Raw genomic sequence first — 23,892 nt, 5'->3', positions numbered from 1 at the left:
GTTGCATACAGCTGCATATGGAAAAATACAAGATACACACAATATACATTAATCTTCATATGTCCATACACATACAAATACACTATTGTACCCCTGGTACATGGAGTATAATAATTAAAGTCCTGCATTCAAAATGTTACTTGAGTAAACGTGGATAAATATTATCAGCAAATTGGAGCTAATTTTAGGGTTGAATTTAGTCATATGTTTTGTATGAAAAATCTTAATCTGTGAAGTAGTAGCTCTCAGATGGATGCATTGGAGTAAAAACTACAATATTTGCCACTGAAATGTAGTGAGATAGAAGAATGAAGAATCACAGCATAAAATGGAAAGTGCAAGTATTCCTACAACACTTGAGTTGATACTTCGACCACTGATTATATAAAAGTCTGAATGCAGGACTTTTACTTCCGTTTAAATATTTTTTGCATTGTTTTGTTGATGTTTTTAGGCTACTCGAGTTAAAATATTTGAATACTTGATGCACCACTGTTGTGTGGTAGTTGCTGTACTGTGAGGACACTAGGGCCGCACGGACACCGAGGCTGAAGGCAGGTTATGAAGTTCAGAGGCCGACATCTAACTAACTATCCACCGCTCGGACTCCAAGTCCCTCGGCAGCTATTTAAGCGGTCAACAGATGCAATATTGCGTATGTATGTACCGTGTACACTGTTCAAACTTGTATTCCCCATTATTTTTAACTTCACATTAAAGGACAAAACATCGTGGCTTTAAGACATGAGTGGACTGTCAACAGAGGAAAGTGCTGTTCCCAATGGACCACGAAAGGTAGGAGCTTCTAGTGGAATAACTTGGAAAAAAAGTTGAACTTTAATGCATATAATTGTTCATATAGGGTAATTCATGTTAACACAACTGTCACACATCTTTTAATCCTTAATGAGCCAAAAATTAAATTGTAATACTGCAATAAAATTTACGCGCGTAATGGAGATATGGAGCAGAGTATGTGGACGAGAGAGTGTGGACTGATGACAGGAAAAATTCTATTTTAGAGCACAACTTTTGTCCTCTAGCATTACATATAGTGTTATTTTGTCCGGCAGTTCCTGCTAAATGGTTCTCATTGATGAAAATAGATTTGCTTCACACTTTGCTTTTTATTTCCAAAGAAAAGTAAACAACTCTAAAGCTCAAGAACTTAAGAAAAACATATCTGGAGTTGATTTCTATGACTAAAATAAACATGTGTTCTTAAATTGTGCATGTATGTGCTTAAACAGTATCAAAACGGTTGGATGATATGGTGATCATGGTAATATGCTAATATGGTCATTATAGCCTAGTTGTTGACAGCTTTTGTCAACTTGCTGAAATTTGTAATTGTGGTCTGCCAGGCTATACACACACACACAAAAAAAAAATAGGTGCTGTAGGCTTAAATGTTTAAAAAGAACTAGAGACAATTTCACAGCTATGATAGTGATCTCTGACATGTATGAGGATGTTTTGGGGCATGTGCAGTTTATGTTCACTAGACTGTGCTGGTTTGATAGAGAGCTGGTTACTATTTACAGTTTGGACACCAGTTAATAAATGTATGAGGCCTGCCACCAGGGGGCGGTCTGCAGTCTCAACAGGAGATATTTTAATAGTGCTGAGCATGCTAAATAAGATCTCTAATGCACAGTGTACTCATATACAAATTAATCAGAGAGACAACTAAGGATATGGTTTACCTTCTTTACCTTAATGCTACAGTGCAGCTCCTATAATGTGGCTTTTTTTTTATCTTTCATTTTGTACATTTGAGTTATAGACAGTGTTCGGACTACTTTTCCATCTCTTATTTCTAGGGTATCTGTCCCAAGGGATCCACAGAGAGTCAATAAATCAAATCTGACTCTTTGTATGGTTATGTGGCTCATGTGGCTAAACTGTGGATGAAGTGATGCTGACAGTCTGTTCAGTGTCACTCACTGAAATTATATGCTTTGCTAAAATCCCAACCAAGCCAGGCCTGCTCCTACATGCAGTGTTAAAGTGCTTCTCTGAACTCTGTTCAAGGCAGAAAACATTATATTATAGAAAAAAATCTTTTAAGTTTTAAGACATACTTCTGTTTCCTGACAGATGAACTGAGTTTAGTGATAGGTAAATTTCACAGGTTGATCCAGTGTTTCCTGTGATGCTAAGAAGATATTTTAACTTTATAACAGATCTTTCAAAGCTTAATATGTTATAAATAACTTTATTAATGGTTTATTAGAGACATTTATTAAGATTTTATAGACAGTAATACGCCAAAGACGCAAACATTTGGATCGTAAGGTTGTGTAAAATCAGTTTGGCCGGTGTATCTTCCATTTTTTAACAACTTACTAACATTTACAACTACGGGTTGGGTGGATACTGGATAGTAAAAAACCCATGAACTTTATTAGCAATTTACAAAAATGTATAACTGTATGCTTGAAGGCTAATTAGACATCAAGTACAACATTATTTAACCTGCGTTAACTGATTTATTGGCCACTAGAAGGCGGCAGAAACAATCTTTAAACACAACACTGACATAGTCTTTTTTTATGGTGGACATGTTAGCAAACATTTGCTTTTTAACACATCCAGCAGTTACGGAGCAACATTATCATTCATGTGGAGTCGTGTTTGTGGTCACCGGATGAATATAAGCTCAATATTCACGCTCCTTTTAGCTCTGTTTTTGTTCTCCACCAACTCCTGAGGGAAATATCTGGCTCTTTAGCTGCTAGACACTCCTCTATGTTCACCAGCTAGTCGATAACTATGTCTGTCTGGTTCTGAGCACGTAGTGTAGAGTGAGTTTATCAGAGCTTTTCACTAAAAACAGATAAAGGTTCAAGGATAACTTTATTGTCAGTTTCAAACCACACACTCAAGAGGTTCACAGCAGAATGACTTTACCTGGCTCACTGACAACAAGCAGTTAACAACAATACAGATATAATTACCAAGCTAACCCATGTGAATATATATATATGTACATAATCTTACACAGCCAGACAAATATAATAGATAACCAGACAATTATAAATCAACAGCTAAACAGTAACAAAGTGGCCGAACAACACACAGACCAGTCAGGTATAGTTGTATCAGCACAATAAGAATGCTAAAAGCTAAATGCTAAAAATACTGTGAGGAGTATATTACACAGAAATAAAAGCTGTATTTATTGTACATACAGTAGGTGTTTGAGTTCAGGATGATTTGGGGAGATGTCTGCTGTGGCTGGAGACGATGGTGATGAGAGTGAATCTAAACAATAAAGTTGTAGGCTGTAAAAAAAAAAAAAACCAAAACTACTGACTAAAAGACACTGAAATGCTCCACTCACAACTGGGAAACAGGCGTCACTGTCCACGTACTTTATTCCTGTTTCCTTTGACTTTACACGTGTCCATATACCTCTTTGAGGGGTCATCGCTGAGTAAAGAAAGGTCACAGTTAAAGCAACAATTAATCAAAACTATTTGTTCCAATTCATAAACTCAGCATTATTAGTATGTGGTACCTTATAGTAAAATTAATCTAAAGCTTAGCTGATTGGCCAATTAATTGATTGTCTAATTGTCTTAATTGATTCATGAACTATTAATTAACTATTTTGATAACTGATTCATCATTTAAGTATAATTTTAAGCAAACAGGCGTCTGTAGTAAACAGAGTATCTTGAGTTTAGGATTGTTCGGACAAATACATTTTTCATTTTTTTTTGACATTTTATTCAGACATTAATTGATGAATAAAAAAAAACAATAGGAAGATTAATCCATAAAGAAAATAATCATCAGTTGTGACCCCTTTCCTTTTTTATTATGTCACAATCTTGGTGCTTATGATTCCCTTTTAAAACCTAACAGTATTGTCAGAGGTCAGATGTCAGTGGGTCACCCTGAGCACACAGTTCACAATTTTGGCAGAACAGATAAGATTATTTCTGACTATTTTTACACTATGTGCTCAAGAAATCTAAATAAAGTTGAAAGAGAAGACAGTACGTGTTTTTCTACCATTTATTATTTTTTCTATCATAATTCAGCATAGTGAGGTTTTAAATGACCCGTGGAGTCAGAGCAGAGCCTCTGGGGAGACTTGAGGGTCATGATGGAGAGAAGTGATATAATGTTAGTGTGACAGAGAGAGGGAGGGAGGGAGGGAGAGGGAGAGAGAGAGAGAGAGAGAGAGAGAGAGAGAGAGGAGATGGACCGTGGCCAATGATCAGCAAGCAGAATAACTAAAGTAGAGACACAGAAGAGGTTTCATAAAGCCAGTTACTCCCAACAGGCCTAAAATGCGAGCATGTCACAGAGGATGAGCGAGGATGACATACAAAGCCGGATATGAAGCAAGAAGTGTATAAGAGCAGCCAGGTGATCCAGTCCATTTATTAATTTTAGTCATTAGTCCGGGTCATTTCATTGATGCGCTAGCGGGCGGTGCAGGCCATCAGCAAGGTTTAGATTATAGCCTGGAACACGTTTGTCCTAAATATGACATCGAAATCCAAGATCCCACAATAGCGGCGGCAGAGGAGGAACCGGATTCACGGGACGCATGAATTAAAGAATCATCCACACCTCACGTTTCCGTCCCTTAATGTGCTCAACCGGAGGTGTGTGGAGGAGAGAGCGACTTGAGCCCGCAGCCGATGCCCGGAGAAAACAGCAGCCTGTGTGCAGGCAGCTGTGGAAGACAAGAAGGTGGTACCAAAGTGTCGGTGTTTATTATCTGGGATCTGACTCCGGAGGCGCGTCGCTGAGGCATGGGCTGCGCTCCCAGTATCCACGTCTCTCAGAGCGGGGTGATCTACTGCCGAGACTCAGACGAATCCAACTCCCCCCACCAGACCACCACCATCTCTCAGGGCACCGCGGCCACGCTACACGGGCTGTTCATCAAGACCGATGCGGCCGAGACCATCCCCTCCGTCATCACCTACCAGAGCCGGCACTCGCGCAACAACTCGTGCCGGGATCGCAAGGAGAACAGCGGGGGACACATCCGCATCGAGGCCGAGACGCAGACCAGCCACACCAGCGTCAAGGTACGGTTAGTGGTGGGGCGCGTTGGAATAAAAACCAAAAACGATGCACAGTCACAGCATCATCACCAGGGTCGTGAGTGAAAATCACATGTGAGGAGGCCTTTTTTTGTTTGTTTGTTTTGTTTGTTTGTTTGTTACCAGCGGAGGCCCAAGCCTGTCAAATTACAATTCTGTAATGACTGTAGTTCAATCAGTCTCCTCGTATTCACTGCAGCCTGCAATTAGTGTTTCAATAGTGATAATAATTGACTGTGTTAGCCTACATGTGATGACAGTGGTGTGTGTTAGTAAAACATCAGATATGATTCACTACTCACACTGTGGCATATTTCTCCTTAAGATGCATGTATGACAGGAAGAATAACAGAGTCAGTTATTTATGGATAAAAATGATGCAGTTTAGCAAGGATCTGACTTGAACTGGACTGTAAAGAATACAACATCTATGTCCTGTGATTGTCTGGCAGGGTTTTATTTCTCTGAAGAGGTCAAAACTTGTAGTATAAAGAACAACTTTAACAATAAACTGTGTCGCATGGCGACTATTTCCCTTCTCCATGTACCTTGGAAGTACAGGTGAAGTTGTGCCAGAGATCCCTACTTTGCATTTTCAGTCACTATCAGCTCTCTCATGAGGCAGTAAACTCTAAATGTAAGCTATAACAAAAGATTGTTTACAGATTGTTGTTTGTTATCCCTAAGCGCAGCCCTACAGCCTCTGGGCAAAGGTTCTCAGAGGCTGAACGCATTGTCAGATGAGCGAAAATGTGCATCCAAGATGGTTAGTAAGGAACAAAGCAAAGAAAGCGTGCATGAAAGTGGCTTGTGGTTTGACAACTTGTGTCCATCCCTTAAATTAAGTTAACCGCTTAGCCGGTTATGGCGTTGCGCTGAAGTTATAACAATAAAGAAGAATTATTTTCCCTTTTTATGGCATCCCGCAGATTTGCCTTGAAGTTAAAAATCATCAAACTTAATTTATTAACCAAGTTAATAAGCTACAAAACAAAAATCAAGTTGTTTGACAAGCTTTCAACCACTTCTCAAGGTCTTCCTCAGCGGGTGAGCTTTGTGATTAAAAATCAGCGACACAATCTCCATGACAAAGAAAAGTGTGGAAAAAGCTAAAAAAGTTGACTCTGAGTTAAAAGATGGGTTCACAATATTTCAAGTCTGTCTTAAAACAACAGTCAGGAGCCCAAATGAATGTTGAAACAGATTTTTATTTCCATAATCATTCCTCCTGTTCATACTGACATTTAAAGATCTCTTCATAATGCATTTACAAAGTGTTGATGTGGGTGATGGGGGACAAAATCCACAATCCTCCTTCTGTGTAAAAATGTATTCAAAAGTTTATCTGAAGCTAATATGAAGCTTCAGCCGTCCAAATTATCTTTCAACGTTACAGTACTTTTAGTGCCAAAGTTCCTCTTATTGTTACTTCCACCGCAGCTCAACAGGGAAACACTGTCTGAGGAAACACAAAGAGGAAATTTGATGCTAAAAAGAGTAAATGTGGCAGATATCCATTTGATATGACTAACTCAGACTGTTGAAGCCTCATATAAGCTTCACATCAAGTTGTATTTTTGCAGAAAATGACTGTGTGGAGACACTGTGGATTTTGGCCTCCATCACTTCCATTGAAAGCACATTTGAAGGGGATCTTTTAATAGCCAGTATGAACAGGAGGAATGATTACAGCGAGGAAAACCTCTTTCACTTTTCATATGGACACCTGACTGCTGCTTTAAGACACGTGAAAAATTGTGAATCTAACCTTTTAAGGTTTTTTTTTTTTTGTCAAAGTACTGTCTACAAGGCAACTTTAGCACTAAAAAATCAAGTTAGATATTTATACATTTAACATGGGAGATGTTCTTCACTTAATATACCAAATTTAAGTTATTAGTTATTAAATAAATATATGAAATGTGAGTTTTGAGAACATCAAAGTGAAAACTGAGAGTAGCCCAGTCATGACAAACAGTCAGAATGAAGATCAGAAACTTGTGGAGTTGTATACACGTCTTATCATATTATTTGTGTATTTTTTTACTTGTTGGTGGATCCCTCTCATGAGGGAGCATGTGAACAGATACTTCTTCATATTTATGATTGAACCCTAGAGGATGTAGCTGTGTTTTGTTAGGAAGTAGTGTAGCAGATGATCATGTCATCAGGCCCTCAGAACAGATTAACCCATTCAAGCATGAATGAGATTTGGATAATATTACAAAATGTAACAGACATACTGGAAGATTGAAACAACAAACATTTGATTTTTGTAAAGGTAGTTTATACTTTTAGATCTTTGTTTAATAAAACTGGCTTTATTTGACATTTGTGGATCGTTTTTTTTGAAATATTGTGTAATTTCTTGAGAGGTTTAAGTCTCATGCTCTTAAATTCTCACTTTTCATTATTTTTTTGGCATATTCTTGTCTTGTTTGGTCCTAATATGGAAGAAAATTGGCGCGATATGAGTCATTGGATTGAATGAAAATATTTAGTCATCCAAACAGGATGCTTTTCATCATCAGCAGTACTCATACAACATGTTGTAGTAGCGTAATAATATTTAAGTCCAGCCAGAAGGTTGCAAGTAGAAGTATATCTGACATTTTGGCGTGATTTAGGATCACCTCTCTTATCCGTGATCAGCGCTGCTTTAGCAAGAGGTTCATCTGGGAGTAGTCAAGAATTAAATTAGTCCGTCTACAGAGAACAGGCCTTTCGATTCCAAATTTTAAACTGTACTTTCAAGCCTTCCAGTTTTGTTCTATAACAAACTTGTTTAATTCCTCAACGACCCCATGGGTAGACAGGGAAACCAGTATTATAACACCAGTTCCTCTCAAGGAGATAGTATATACAGACCTATCTCTTATGCAGTGCAAACAGAAATTCGGTCCATTAATAGCCCGAATCATTTCTGTTTGGCGACATTTTGAAAACCTGAATAAATGGACAACAAAATGGCACAGACAAACCCCAATTTTTCATAACCGTCTATTAAGAACAGATGACATCCTTTTTCCCTATCCCTGTGGGGAAAATCAACCGTTTGCTGCCTCGGTGATATCATAGATGGTAGAGGTTTAAGATCATTTCAAGACCCGCAGAATGCATATAACCTCCCAAGTAATTCTCTCTTTATGTACTTACAGCTTAGATCCTCTCTGTCGTCTGTAGGAATTTCTGGGGATTCCCGAACTCTAGATCATCCACTTTATGACCAGATTGAGACATTACTTAAACTTCCAAAAACATCATGTTATAAAATTTTACAGAGTAGAACACTCACACCTCCAGGGATTACACAAGCCTGGAGCACAGACCTCTCAGTGTCTGGGAAGACCATAAATTGGAGTAGAGTCTGGGGGACTCTTATCTTTTCATCCCGTAGCTTGAATGATCAACTAATACGTTTTAAATGCATCCATAGGTTTCATTTGACTCAAGTGAACACACATCATATATAAAAAACAACACCAAACTGTAGCTTCTATATGTCAGATTCGATAGGAACTTATCAGAAACGTCTCCGGCTCGCTGGTTGTACGGCCGCAAAGAAATTGCTGGCATTAAGATGGCAGCTCCTTCATTCTCTATTGATGAATCAATGGTCTTACAGTCTATTAGACGTTTGAATCATGCAATATTCATCATCAAATTAAACGGAGCTAGTATAGATACCACCGAGGCTCGGAAAAGTTATATAGAAATGGTGCTAGATTATTTATTTCTCTTTTTAATTTAAATGTTATATATTAATATTTGAAAATCGTGTATGTAGATTATATGTGTTTGTATATGTGTTTATGTATGGTGTGTATATGTGTGTGCGTGCATGTACAGTATAGATAGATAGATAGATAGATAGCATTTTCTGTCTTTTACTGATTAAAATCGGGAAATAATAATAATAATAATAATAATATTTAAGTCCAGTGATTTTATACCTTTTATAGATGTGTATCATGAGTTCAGGGTGCCACAGACAGTGTGTGTGTGTGTGTGTGTGTGTGTGTGTGTGTGTGTGTGTGTGTGTGTGTGTGTGTGTGTGTATGTAGAGTGCGTTGGTTTGTCAGCTGTTCCTTCGCTCCCCCTCAGTTCCTCTCTATCTCCGAGGACGGAGCGAGGATCAATGATACCATTTATTATTAAAATCATCTGCCTTTCCCTGCAGGATCTTGATAATCTGCCATGGTGTTGATCACGCTCCCATGTGTGTTGGTGTGTGTGTGTGTGCATGTTTTATAAACACAAGTCATTTGTTTACCCCTCTGGTCAGTGCAGCAGGAGTGTGAACAGTCACATGTGAAGGAGCTGATGCTGGTGGCCCGTACAGATATGCCTACAGGGCCTCCTACACAGTTAGCGACTTATAAGAATATACAGACGAGAGCCTGAATTGGCAGTTTATCAGTGTCGTCGTAACAACCTCTCATCTGGACGTACAAAAGTTCAATGATCATCGACAACACAGGTTGTGTGTTCGGAAAAAGAGATGAGAGCAAACCGATCAAACCAAGCCCAATTAACATAGTTCTTCTAGCATGACACTATCTTTCTAGAGATTATCTTTGTTTATTTGTTTATTTTTGGGGGGGAAAAAGTACGTGATAAAATAGCAAATATGCAGGACAAGTGATAAAATACATGAGAAAACATAAAGTTGCACGTCAGCAACAAATAACAGTAGGAGAATACCAACGTCATGATGACAACAAACATAAGTTATGCTGGTTGGAGATGATGTCTAGATGAACACACATCTTAACACACAGTCAAGGGGCAAGAATACTACACAGTAATGAAGACGAGCGTCTGAAGAGTATAACAGTGTAGATTCTAGTACAAGAGTTTTGAAAGGAAAAGATGTGTTCAGACTCAGCTTAAAGCAGGCTCAGCAAGATGATATTAAGATGACCTATAAAGACTTTCCGATTTTAAATTTTTGTTCTCACAAAGTTGAATGTTCTCAAAGCCTGAATCATACATGACATGTAGACGTCTTCTTTTATATATTTACAAATGATTCTTACACTTTTTTACTCTTCAGACGCTCGTCATTGTCTGTTAAGATCTGTGTTCATCTAGACATCATCTCCTTACCATAACAGATAATTCATCTCGTTGGCACACATCACTAGAGCAGTAACATGCACAATAATACAGTTTGAACGTTACGTGGTGTAACTATCTCTTGTGCTATTTGAACCCGTGCTACAGAAACATGTTCTGATCTTTTTTCTCCCCGTTTCCATCCACACTGAACCAGCGTTTTTCACAATTTAAAATGTATATTTTCAAAAACTCCCTCCAGAGTGATACATCTGAATCTGTTTTCATGTGGAGAGGGAAAAATTTGCTTTAGGAAATGTTGGCATATGTCTGCTCAGACATCCACTATGAGCATCCTCAAAATCCTGAATAAAATCCTGAAGAGGGCTGGACCCATCCTCAACTTAATGATGTGGCCAAGAGCAGGGGGGGACAGGAAATAGCGTGGGTAGGGTTGTAAACATAAACTATGTTAGCTAGCATGGCTTACGTACCAACACCAAAAGCTCCACAAAGTTGTGAATTGTACAACATTTTTCTCAAACATTTCATCATGTCATTAACCTCTGTCACTGTCTTTACACTGCTGCTAGTATCAGTCTGCAGTGCAGTTATGAAAACAAGAATATAAACAAACAATACTTCCTGAATGAGATGTCAGTCCCTCCCTCCCCTCTCTTGTGATTTCACAAGTCAAAGTTCAACGAGATTGTGCAAAGCGTAAGAGGTGGGTCAGTCTGTGACAGGAAGCAAATGTGTCTCTCCCTGTTCCACATAGACATGAACGGGAAGAGAATCTCAGTGTGACTGCAGCATTACAAGGAACTGCTGAACTGATAGCTCAGACCACACTGTGTTGGTTTTCTGGAGCACATTTCTGAATCTATAAGTGTTTAATAGTGAACCCGTCGACTGTAAATGGATGCATTTTTTGTCAAAGTTATGATCATTTGTCATCATTATTGATGAAGTTATCGTTATTTCTGATTTATTTGAGCACCTTTTTTTTTAAATCAGTTTTCATTTCATTTGCTTTATAGCTTCAAAATCATCTGTAACAGTCATCAAAGTAAATAGAGGTGAAAATAAACAAGTTCTCCCGCTCTCTGGTTATCTGGTTGCTTTAACTGGAGACTCTAACTTGAACCAGCTACTAAAAAATCTCACTTTCTCACAGTCAGTATAATACAGGTGATGTCACCATTAACCTGTATTAATGTTTATTATGTTTAATTTGTCAGATGATGCTGTGATCATAGAGTAATTTAATGCCGACAGTCCAGCTGCAGCAAAGAAAACAACTTTTTCTGTTCTCCCGCCATAATGTAAACTAACTTGTCATCTTTATAATCTAACATCATCGTAAACAGTGAAAACACCTTCAAAAGAGTATGTTAAACATGCCGTAAATGTGTTACGCTGATTGCATTCCGAAGAATAAACAGCAATGAAAGCAAAGTTTAATCTGTGTCATCACAACGTGTATACAGTGTGTGCAATGACATTATGTACCTGGGACCTAGTAAGTAAGGGTTTATTTATCGAGGGCCTTTCAAGACAAGTGCTTCACAGAAACAAAGACAACAATTTCTAAAATAGTCCTCTGAGGTGGAGAATATAGTGTCAGTTTTTTTTATAAGAGGGATTACCCCCCGCCCTTGTTTCTCTAGAAAAGAAAACCAAAGAATCCCACACACTGTCCATAACTTGAACTCACTTTAATAAAACTTAACTTTTTGGTCTTCGTCTCATTTCATTTGAATAATATTAAAAGTTGTTCAAAGTGATCAAATCACTGTTTTATGCTTGTTCAACAGTCTGACGAAAAAAAGGAAAAATATATAAATGATGACAACTTCAGTTCAGCTATTGAGACCCTGCTGTATGTAAGTGCTGGTGGAGAGCAGCAGAGGATACAGTAGAGTTTGTTTTTTTTTAATGTGACAGTGTTAGCTGTGATGAATTTGTGTCATCTGAAAAATGACAACAAAGAAAAGATTCAGCAGTTTAGTATTATTTTAGAGTTAGTGTGGATGAAGATCTGTATGAAAATGACCTGAAAACAGCAGCTTCTTAGTGCGGATGTAGTCTGGGTTTGGATGTAAGAGGGAGGTGTGCTAGAGCAGGAATGTCACCCAGGCTGTGAAGTGGAAAATAGTTTGAATGTTGGACTGGAATAACTGTTTACATGCACGGAAGTTCCTGTAGGTGTGTGTTTAAATGCATGTTATCTCATTCGAGTGAAGTCTAAATTTATGTTGTGCACAGTCATGTTTCCATGCTCTTTTTTGGAAGTGAGAAATGATGTGGTACAGAGGAATGATCGGTACTCCGGATGCTGATTTTTGACTACTAAATGTTGACTTTTACATCTCAAATTGTGGATTTTATCTAGAAAATGATAATCCGCAGGTTGGGAAAAGTATTTACTTTACTGAACATAAAGCAGCATTCAGCCTTTTTGAGATTAATATGGACACTGGAGATTTTTCACCAGGATCAGGCTGGATACTTTTAGACTTGAACACAGTCTGTATTCAAAATTTGTTCAAATTAGATCCTTCAATCCACCTGTTTAGACTAGAGCCTGATCAATGGACATTCACGGCCAATACCAATATCGTATTTGAGTGTTTACATAAACACATAACAATCTTAGAAGTTTTTGATTTGTACACTTTAAATTTGGTTATTTGTGATGAACATACAGTATGTCCTGAGTGGGACATTTTACAGTTGAACAGTCTCAGAGGTTCACTTATCAAATTTCCACCACATCAAAGGTCCAGTAAGGGTGCATTAAATAATGATGTTTCACTACAAAAACTCCAGAATTCTGTATATGAACGGCATTTTCATTAAACGTGACACCTTTGTTGTGTAACCGAGTCTTTAAACTTGAGCATAAAAAGGCGTGATGGCCAAGTGGAGACAGTGGTGTAAGTGTCCATTAATGAGTTCTTCATTGTAGTCATTGTCAAAAATATTTGATTTTACAATTATTCTGCTGGAGTCTTGATATCATGACTTTAACTGGCTCAGTTTTGTGGTTCTTACATCTGTATTCTGGGGATAGTTTTGTTCAAAATTGGCATGTTTGGTATCAAAGTCGTGTTTTACATTCTTCAAATGAACACATTTTCCTCAGTCAGCTCATCCTTAAACACACGACTTTAACTGTCAACATTTCTTTTTGTGTAGTTGCTATTGTTTTTTTTTATTTTACTTTATCAACCAGAGATCCTACATCCAACAGCAGCCTTGCTAACTGAAGTGACTGTCACTCAAAAGTGATCTGCGTCAGGTTGTGATAAAATTTTATTCCTAGTCCGGACTGAATTGTTATTTGATTCCAATACGGACCAGAGTCCATCTGTCAAGTGTGTATAGTCTAAGGAAATATCAGCTGATGCGTTGGTCTAGCTCTCCTTTGGAGCAACTTCAAACAGAGAGGGTCAATCACGGTTGCTGGTTTACTGTGTTAAATGCAATAATTGCACATTCTCTCATAATGTTGAGAAGAAAATGTTAGAGTAGGAGCTCCTTTGCACTATAATTTGTAATTATTTTCAACAATGAATGCTAAAAACCCAGTATAAAAAGGGGGATTTGAACAACTACTGTCACTATGTACAGTAATGGCCTCTACAGTGTGCTGTTATTGGCAACGTGATCATCAAATTTGAAGGTTGCAGTAAAGAAACCTGCTCACATGGCAAAGTTAACCAGCATCAAAATATGAGTTGATCAATGTGAGTTTATCACAGACCTCGTAGTGTGGAAAGAAGTCTAAATGATAAGGAAGATGATAACTGTAGCCGTGCGCAGACTGAGGCTCGTCAGGAAGGCCACCTGCTCGGCAGATAAGATGTTCTGAGACCTTGTTGCAAGGACAGTGATTCACGTAAACACCAAGGCCCGCTGTTAACAATGATGAGAGATATCATACAATGAAAGCTGACTGCTTGGCATTTAACTGGCAATATACAAAATAAATCAAATAACATTTCACCGCTGGTTCATATACAATGACATAATGTATAGGATCAGAGGAGGATTTAGCCACGCTCCGAAGGCTGCAATAACGTCATCGTTTCTGATTCTGAGTTTTAAAGTTAGAGCCACACACACAAGGTCAGGTCTAGATGAGAAACACACCCCTCTTCGTCACTTACTCACAATGATTAGACATTGGCGTGTAGTTAAGTGAAAACAACTTTTTCTGTTCTCCCGCCATAGTGTAAACTAACTTGTCATCTTTATAATCTAACATCATCGTAAACAGTGAAAACACCTTCAAAAGAATATACCACATGCCATAACTTTGTTACGCTGATTGCATTCTGAAGAACAAACGGCTCCAAAAAATGTGCAATGAAAGCAATGTTTAATCTGTATCATCACAATGTGTATACAGTGTGTGCAATGACATTATGTACCTGGGACCAAGTAAGTAAGGGTTTATTCATCCAGCGCCTTTCAAGACAAGTGCTTCACAGAAACAAAGACAACAATTTCTAAAATAGTCCTCTGAGGTGGAGAATATAGTATCAGTTTTTTTTATAAGAGGGATTTTGCCCCCCCTGTTTCTCTAGAAAAGAAAACCAAAGAATCCCACACACTGTCCATCACTTGAACTCACTTTAATAACAACTTTTTGGTCCTCAGAACTTCATCAAGCAAAATTCATACAAACAAAACGCACCATGCAAACAGCATCATCCAGATAAAGTCCATCTGTTTTAAGGTTAAGGTTAATGAACTCTTCCAATACAAAAGCAAACAGGATACCAAGCACTTACAATTGTAAACATACATAATAAATAAACAAGAATTATGGAAAATTAGTTCACATTATACAATCAGGTCCTTCCAGTTTAGTAAAAATGCATTTATTAAGCAGCAACAAAGACATGATCCCTCACTGGCTTCCCAACTGGAAATATAGCCAGTGGTGTTCCTTGGAAGTGAGTCTCTGCTGCTGTGCGTGACAAGTATAAGATCTTGGGAATACAAAATACCCTACTTTACTAATGACAGTAGCTTTATACATTTAATTATAGGCAGGCAGGGAGTACTACTCAGCCTGTGAAAATAGTTGTTTAATGTCGTCTCTGACTCTGGAGGAGCTTTGTCAAGTTAACAGGAAGTTAGTGTTGGAAACTGGAGATGTGGAGTTTGAAAGATGAAGAATTTACCAGACAGGGAGGGTCTAATTAAAAGAGACTATTAGTTGCATTATGGGAAATGTAGGATCCAGTGTTTTTGGAGCTTAAATCAGGATATTTCAGCCTCTTCTGCTTTAATTTTGACTTTATTTTTTAATCTATCTTTTATGAGTCGTACAACTTGAGTGAATTGCAACGCTTAATTGCTGAAATATCCCTTTAATTGAGGAGCTCATTAGGATTTGTTCTTTAAGCACAGAACAGCTGAACTTTGGGCTGCAGCTAATGATTATTTTCAACAGATGCCTGGCCAACAGTCTGCAACCTAAATATGTTTACTTTAATTTAATATGATGTAAGACAAGAAAAAGCAGCAAATTCTCATAGTTGGAAATAATTTTAAACAATTAATCATTTATCAAAGCAGTTGCCAATTAATTTTCTGCCGATTGACTTATCAATTAATCATTGTAGCTATAACTTACTTTTTATTAGTAGGCCTACCTAATCAAATATTGATGTCTTGCCATATGTTACGTACCCAGACTGGACCTATAATGTGAGATGTTGGTGGAAATCAGTGTGTGGGATTTAGGTTGGACCAAATGGAGGACTAGGAATGCAGGCTTACCAGACTGCAACGATCCAAAGCACACTGGGGCCCCAACCTGCGGCTTCGTCCGATCCACAGCAAGCCCAAACTGCTGCATGGCCTCGCCTATCTGGCTCAGTGTTCAAGTTTTATTAAAATCTCTTCTTCAGAGTAGATGAGAACCAAAAGAAAAACCAAACAACTGAATAACGAAGGGAAAATCACATCACGCCAGTTCATCAGTCAATGCACAGGCCGTTTCTCGTCCTCTGATCCGCAGGTGTTTTCACTTCTCCTGATGCTCCCAGCAACACGCAAACCCAGCCGTCTCCTCCTCATCCAGTCCAGCCAATGAATGAAAAGCATGTTAGGTAGCGTGATCAGGGGCTACACCTTAGCAGTCACAATACATACCAGTACATTACATTAGATTACATTACCTACAGTACAATAGATTCAGTTCACTTTCTAATTGAAGGAGGAAAGGAAAGTTCATTTTATTTCTTATTAACCTCTTTGAGCTCCTTAGAATGTGTTGTTTGTTCTGTGGTTTATGTGACTTGGCTGCTGTAACACTGCAGTGTCCTAGTGGGATTAACCCTATAGTACCTATCTATCTATTCACTATATATCATGTATTTGATGCAAATATACAGATTCAGAATTACTGATAATTTAAAAAATCATTTAAAAAATAACAAGTCTTTGCAGTAGTTTATATTCTCACCAAGAAAAATTGTGAAAAGGTCTTTCACTGTGGTTATGTTCTTCTTTTTTATTCTTTCCACTTATCGGTCCTCTAACTTTCTACAAACTCCTACTTTCTCACCTCTCTTTGAACATTTCTGTCCTCTTTCCTGTCATTCTTCACCTCCCTCTTGGCCGTCTCAAACCTTATGAATCAAGTGTTTGCCTTTCTCATTCTTCTCCACATTCATCTTGCTTGCTTCACTCTTTTTTTGAACTCCCCAGATGCTCTTGTCCCTGTACTCGATCCTAAATCTTCCAAGTGGACTTTGTCACCTACTCTAATAAGAGTTGGTGTCTTATGACAACTTCCTCTAGCACTTCCTCCATCATCTCCTAATCTTAACGGCTGACTGATCTCTCTCCAAATTGTTCTCTCAGCCATGATTACTGAGCTGTCCATTTCCACTGCCTTCCTTCCTGTTCTGGTTCACATCTGGCTGTGTCCTCCTCAAGTAAAACAGAATTACTCATTTTCTCATGAGGCCAACCCTCAATCCACATCTTTGGAATCTTTGCTTCTCGTTGTCACTGAAGCACTCAACAGTGATTGAGCCTCCTCAGTCTTTTTTATCTCGCCAGTCTTTTGCCTTCAACACTGAACACAGTTTGGTTCAGCTCTGTTAGACCTCTCTGTGATTCCTGCTCAGACCGCCAAGAATCTCTTTGTATTTAGAGACAAACAACTGTGATGTGAGGTCCACATGACAGTGACAACACTATCCTGCAAGTCTGCTATTGTCAACAAAGTACCTTAGATAGATGTTTTACCTCTTTCAACTCCATACAGTCTACACTCTTATGTTTTGCAGAGCGACCTAATAGTGCCCCACAAACTGTAATATGCATAATTTACAAAATGTTTCAATGAATAGCAAGTCCTACAAATCAAACAACAAAATACTGTAGTTTGCAACTGCCCTTCCAGAAAGACAAAAAGCTGACAAAAATAACTATTACAAAAATGAAAGTGTTTTCTGATCTGACACTTCTCACTTAAGGTTTAGTTTGGTTTAGGCGCAAAAATAACTTGGTTTGGGTTCAAGTAAATGCTTAGGGAATGATCTCCTGTGTCAAACTCAATTTTGTTGAACCCATTCAACCTTCCCGACCTCCCTCTGCGGACTTTGTGGCTCTATCTCCCATCCAGCTTTTTTTTCAATGATCTTTATGAAAAAATGAAGCGTGTTCCTGAGGTTTACTTTCCATTTTCTTGGACAAATTTGAAGCGTTTAATATTTAAAAACAAATGTAACAAAGATCTTTTCTTAAGCAGACAACAAACTACAGCTCCTATGAGGAAAATAATAATATTGAGCAGATTGAAGACATTACTCTGGCCTCTGAAAAATGTGAATGCAATTTTTTCAATATAACATTTCACTAGCTAAATGATTAATCAATAATGAAAATTGTCATTAGTTGCAGCCCTTGTCAACACTATATCTAATTTATATGTCTGTGATAGTCAGTTCAGACAAATTATTATTACACTGCTCTGTTAGTATGTTAGTGGCTGGTACCCAAAATTAGTCTACTGATATTTCTTCAAATGTAGCACTTGATGACCCTTGATGACGTTTAGTTAGTGGTCGGTAGCGGTTAGTTGAGACTACATGTGGGTTTAAGTATGTCCCCCTGTTTGCCTAATTATCCCTGACAAATAACACTGACTGGTGGTTGAGTCACCAACTCACGTCTACCTCACCGCTTTAGTCATAAAGCTTCTGTATGACTGTGAGTAGAGTTTGTGCGTAGCATGCATTATTGAGAAGCTCTTACCTCAAGTAGAATTAACTAAAACCCCCCTTCCCCCTTTTTTCCTTATCTGTCCTCTGTTTTTGTGGAAATTTCTCTTCAGCTGGAGACAGTCCTTAATACCTGGACATTCTCCCGTGGGTTTATGAACACGTATGTGGGATAAACCACATATTCCAACAAACCGTTCAATAAAAAAAATGACTCACCAAAACAAAATTTGCTCAGAGAATAACTGGAGACCTCGATGGTTAATTCCAAAGCATGACACACGGAGGTAATTTGGTGTCCACTATGAGACAAATGGCTGATTCACCGTGTGCTTGAAGTGTGTTGCAAGCATGTGCGTGTGTGTGTGGGCATATGCTTAAAGGATACACATGTAGCCGAGCCGTTGCTTATTCACACCAGAATGACGCATGTGGTTAAGAAGCCTGTTGAAGCTGCCCAGACAGGCTGCAAAAAAACACACGTACATAGGGAGTGTTATGTGATGCTCCTGCAGGAGGATTATGCAAGTAAACCTGTGAGTTCAATCTGTGGCTGGCTGCTAATTCCTTCTAAAGAGGTTTGCGGTGGACAGCTCCATTCTGAGCTGCTAATACTGCATCTAAATATCCATGGCCACAGTGTAGGAGAGGCGATCACGAAACCTTTCTGTACCAGAAAACCTGTACCAGATATTGCAATTTTGTTTACTGTTTACTCTGAAGTGCAGCAGGGAGAGATAGGTCTTGCAAGGGGGGAAAAAAAGCCAAATATGCCAAAATGCTTCTGGACAGCAATGGTAAAATGGTAAGAAGCGTTCACATCTTGTTTGCTTTGTGTGTTTGTTTTTACATGCTCGGTTTGTGACAGCGATTCACACATCCTCATCTTTTGCTCCACAGGTTTCTGCTACAGAAGAATGTGTAGGACCTATGAGACTGACTCAAGAGCCAATTCAGGTGAGAGTGAAGCAGATTTTGTAACATCTGGAATCATGTTCTTGAATGTTAACAGATTGCATTTTGAACAGCGGGGGCTTGAACACCAATGTTTTTGTTCAGTCTAACACAAATTGATCTCTTTGTACTTAATGAAGACAGTAATTGGAAAATAATATCAAAATAGGTAGTTGTAAGTCTTGCATAATATATCCCTCTAACACCAGAAGCTGATTAGAAAATGTTTCTCTTTTCTCTTGACTACCCAATTAGTTTCTTTCTGGGAACTTTAACACCCTAAATTCAGCTAGATTGAGTTTCTTAGCTAACCTTTTATATAATTCTCAGTTTAATCATGATTTCTGTTATTTTAAACCCTTGCACGGCTTTGCTGTTATAGTAATTGTTTTTCGTTCCAAATTGTTTTGCTTATTACAATGAATGCAGTAATGTATTGGCAATTGGCAACAGCTGAATGAAGAGTGTAATCTTTAATTATGTTTTAAAAGGAACAATGCAACTAATGAATCTATTTGCATCCAACTGTCCAATGGTCTTTAACTTGTGTGTCTATAGCATGGCCGTTAAACAAAAGCGAACATTTTCTTGTGTTGTATTTCAGTTTTATTCTGTAAATTTGACCTTTCACAAGGAAAAAACGTACACATCAACATCACAGTAATAACCAGGCATGAAGACAGACGTGATATTTTATACCGCCTGCCTTGTATTACAGAAACATGTCTACATTTAAAATATATAAATACAAATGGATGGATTTGGATTTTATGCGCTTCTGCTCTTAATATGGCCCAAAACTGGAAAAAAATCATAAAGAAAATTTGACCTATTTACTGAAATGTTTCATCAAGTGTACTTTCATGGCTTTCAAAGTTTATTGTATTTTTGTGAAGGACCAGAGTTCACCTCAAACTGATTACCTTATCTTTCTCCTCTGTCTTGCTGGGCTCTTATCTTGTCCGTCAAGAACTTGGGAATATTGCAAGGTTAGACAGGGTTGAGTCAGGGATTGTCTGTGCTCATCCTCTGGTTAGGGATTAGGCCATGTGCTAGTCAGATTTGCCCTTATGTAACAAAGAAAGTATGAGTCCTAGAGGTTACCAGCTGCTTGGGATGCAGGTACTGTAGATGCACAAAGCATTCCTCTGTTTTGGCAGTTCCTACCTCAGGAATCAGCTACTTTATTAGGTGCTTGTTTATTGCTTTGATTTAATTTGCTTCGGTTTGAGCTGTGCTGTTTTGACCGATCTCCAGGGGTTTCTGAGTTCAGCTCAGTTCCCACTCCAGTGCAGTGATGTGAGAGGCCTGGCATGCCACTCATGTTCATGCTGCGCTACAGTATCCTGCTCTATCCCTTCGAAATAACATCACAACAGGAATCTCTGGCAGCATGCAGGCAGGTGAAGGGACCAGGGGCTTTATTAAAAAGCCTTCTAAGACCTCGTCTTATGCCCCGTAAAACCCTTAAACTTCTCTCTGAAAGCAGCACACTGAACTTGTACCTCGAGCCTTCTGCTGGATCCGTAACCCAGCCCGCCCCATTCCCGCTTCACTCTTTCCACAGAACAGAGAGATGAAAAGAGAGAGATAAAATGCTCTGCAGGAGAGAGTTATATATTGTGAATTTTCCTTGACGTTTACTGTTGCCTCACAGCTCTGGAGAGTTTCAACGGCTCCAGATACCACCTCCTTCAGCTCCTCTAATGATTCATGTGCTTCACACACAACACAGATAAGCGAAGACAAAGTAACACACATGTTGTATGTTATCATATCTCTCATACCTGCATACACAGTCTGTATATCTTGTTGAAAAATCCCCAAAAGTTGTCTTTGTGCCACTTTAACCTTTTACTACCCACCGTCTGGCCCGCAGGAGGCTAGTATGTTGAACTTTCACTGACTAGTACAAGGGAAATTTGATATGAACATGTAATATTTGCAATGATAAATCAGATTGTCATTATGGTTGTTTTCAAAAAGAATTCCCTGTCATAAAAATATTCAGGTACAATACGCCCTAGAGTAGTCTCTCCCTTCTTCCAACAGTGTAATAAATCCTTGAAAAACTTAAGTCCAAATTCACTGCGAGGGTCTAACAATCTTAAATAGATCACTCGTTTTAATTCAGGGGTGTGTGTCAAAGGGTTAACGACTTGATTCATATCCAAAGGGCTTTATAGCCTTAATGACACTGTATGCGTGTTTTAACCGTCTTCTCTGAGGCTTCAGGTTCACTTGCTTCTTCGGCTGTAACTGACAATTATTTTCATTATCGATTAATGTGACAATTACGCTCTCAAATAATTGATAAATTTGTTTCTATTAAGTGTCAGAAAAAACACATATAGAAAATACTAAATGTCAGTCGTCAAGTTTACAAATTCAGATTGTTTGATTTGTCCAAGAAACAGTCCAAAACCTTAAAGTTTGGTGTCATAGAAGACTAATAAAAACCAGCCAATACTGATATATTTGAGAAGCTGGAACCAGTAAATTTTTGTCATTTTTGTTTTAAAAATTACTTAAAGGACAAATGAATGATTAAAATAGTTGCAGATTAATTTTCTGTCAATTAACAAATCCATTAATTGACTAATCATTTCAACTCTACTCTAGACAAAGCTTGTTAGTAGACCTTTATCACATGCTTAGCAAAGCATATAAAAGTATACAGTTAAGAGAACAGATCATGTCTGGTTTTCTGGTTTATGATGTCTCTGTCCTCAAACTGGTAAAATTCGTACACACAGCACTGGTACACATTAAGCTCAATGAGCTCATATTTTTATAGGTTACAGCATAAAAATGGAGATAAAAGCAGTAACATCGACTCTAAATGGCCCTTCTTTACCTTCATATACTATCTCTGATAGGCTTAGGTTGTCTTACACTACCACAAAGATAAAGTGCTCAAAGCTAGTCGGCCCAATGACACCTGTGTGTTTGTGAATCTCTTAACTTTAGATGGCATCTGGCCTGGGTGTGCAAACATGGCAGATTAACCCCTGAACTCTGAAAATGTGAGTCAGCTCGCAGCAGCAGTCGGGGATAAGCTTTGTGCCAATTGAACAGTGTTTCCATACAAACCTCGAATCCAATAAGTCACTGCGTGTAACTAAATGTTCAAATTTAAAATATGTGTTCAGTTTAAGAACGCTGTACGGTAATTGTGTAAACCTACGTTCATTTGTGTACCATTAACAGTGAGTTACATGCAAGGAAGTGTGTGTCTAAGACAGTTATGATGGCGGTATGATGGAGTGCAGCCATGTGTTTGACTGTTTGTACATCAGATGGGGTATTAAGACCAATGGCGCCTCCTACCAGGCTCGTCGTTGGTGACATATTTGGGTGGCAGGTCAGAGATCTGTGCGGTCGGCGTCGTCCCAGAGTCGACTGGGCACTGTGTGTGTGGAATTTCACATGCTAGCACCATGGTTACACAAACCAGTGCCATGGTTACACAAGCCAGCACAGGATCAAAGACTGTGGACCTTTCACAGGCACTCACCAATACTACCTCATTTTCTCCCTCTGTCCTCTCCTTTTACATCTTGTTCTTCTGCCATTTTTCTTTTCTCACCTTTCTTTTTCCATATTCTGTCTGTTCTATTTCCAGGTGTGAACGACTCCATAGATAGATTTCACACCCTGAACTACTCCCTTCCTCTACTTCTCATTTTAAAACTGTGCAGGATGAGTGGGGAGTCATGACTTTAGCTCCCTTCTACTTTTTTCACCCACTCACTCATTCTCTTTTCCCTCTCTCTCTGCTGCACCTCCATGCACTCCCTCTGTCACTCTATCCTTTGTTGTCCTTAGAGGGAGTCAGGAGGTGATGCTGCTGTGAGGCAGAGCTGAGTACTGTTGGTTCTGGCTGCCGCCCAGCTGCCTGTGTGTGTGAGTGTGTGCGTGTGTGTGTCTTTATGTGCCTCTTAACAGTGTTGTGTTTCCTCACAACTGTACCAAAGGTGGCTGTGGTGTGTTCGTGGTCAAAACTCAGTGTGGGATCAAAAACATGTGTCCACGCTCCGCAGGCTTCATGTCTGTTGGTGCGAAACACAGAATTCATTTGTGATTATGCGCTGCTCCATAATAACTCAATGGGAGAAGACATTGTCATGACATTACATGATGTCTGTTTTAGCTCTTCCACCCCTTCATTTTAAATACCCCTATTCGGGGTCATGGAGGGGGCTGGAGTCTATCCCAGCATGCACTGAGCAAAAGGCAGAGAGACACCCTGCACAGGTTGCCAGCCTATCACAGAGAAAACAAGCAGATAGATGAACACACTCACAATTATGGACTGTTCATAGTCTGCAGCTCCCCTGAGTTGTGCAAGTCTGGGGACTGTGGGAGGAAATTCACATATACTCAAGAGAGAAAACATGCAAACTCTGCACAGAACGGAGCAGAACAAAACCACCCTCTGCCTCCTCTTGACTAAAGAATTTGATGTCTTTCCTACATTTATAAAACATGAAAGTTCCCCCTCCACTCAAAAAAAAATGTTTTGCTTCTAGTTCCTTCAGTTGGATGTTTGA

At 38.8% G+C, this 23,892-nt stretch overlaps 1 protein-coding gene across 2 annotated transcripts in view; it reads left to right on the top strand.

The window, feature by feature from the left end:
• Positions 1 to 605: 605 nt before the first annotated feature.
• The window catches only part of pde8b (phosphodiesterase 8B), a 54,977-nt gene continuing 31,690 nt past the window's right edge, over positions 606 to 23,892 (top strand). The window contains exons 1-2 of one of the 2 annotated variants that reach the window (XM_042394373.1): positions 606 to 795; positions 19,286 to 19,342. In XM_042394373.1, the coding sequence (XP_042250307.1) occupies positions 745 to 795; positions 19,286 to 19,342 (108 nt within the window). In that variant the 5' untranslated portion in view covers positions 606 to 744. Of the gene's footprint in view, positions 796 to 4,247; positions 5,058 to 19,285; positions 19,343 to 23,892 lie in introns of those variants that run through there. The other variant, XM_042394371.1, reaches the window with a different exon arrangement.

This window comes from Thunnus maccoyii, chromosome 19, assembly GCF_910596095.1.
Source record: "Thunnus maccoyii chromosome 19, fThuMac1.1, whole genome shotgun sequence".
Classification (NCBI taxonomy): domain Eukaryota; kingdom Metazoa; phylum Chordata; class Actinopteri; order Scombriformes; family Scombridae; genus Thunnus; species Thunnus maccoyii.
This window is presented reverse-complemented; position numbering and strand designations above follow the sequence as displayed.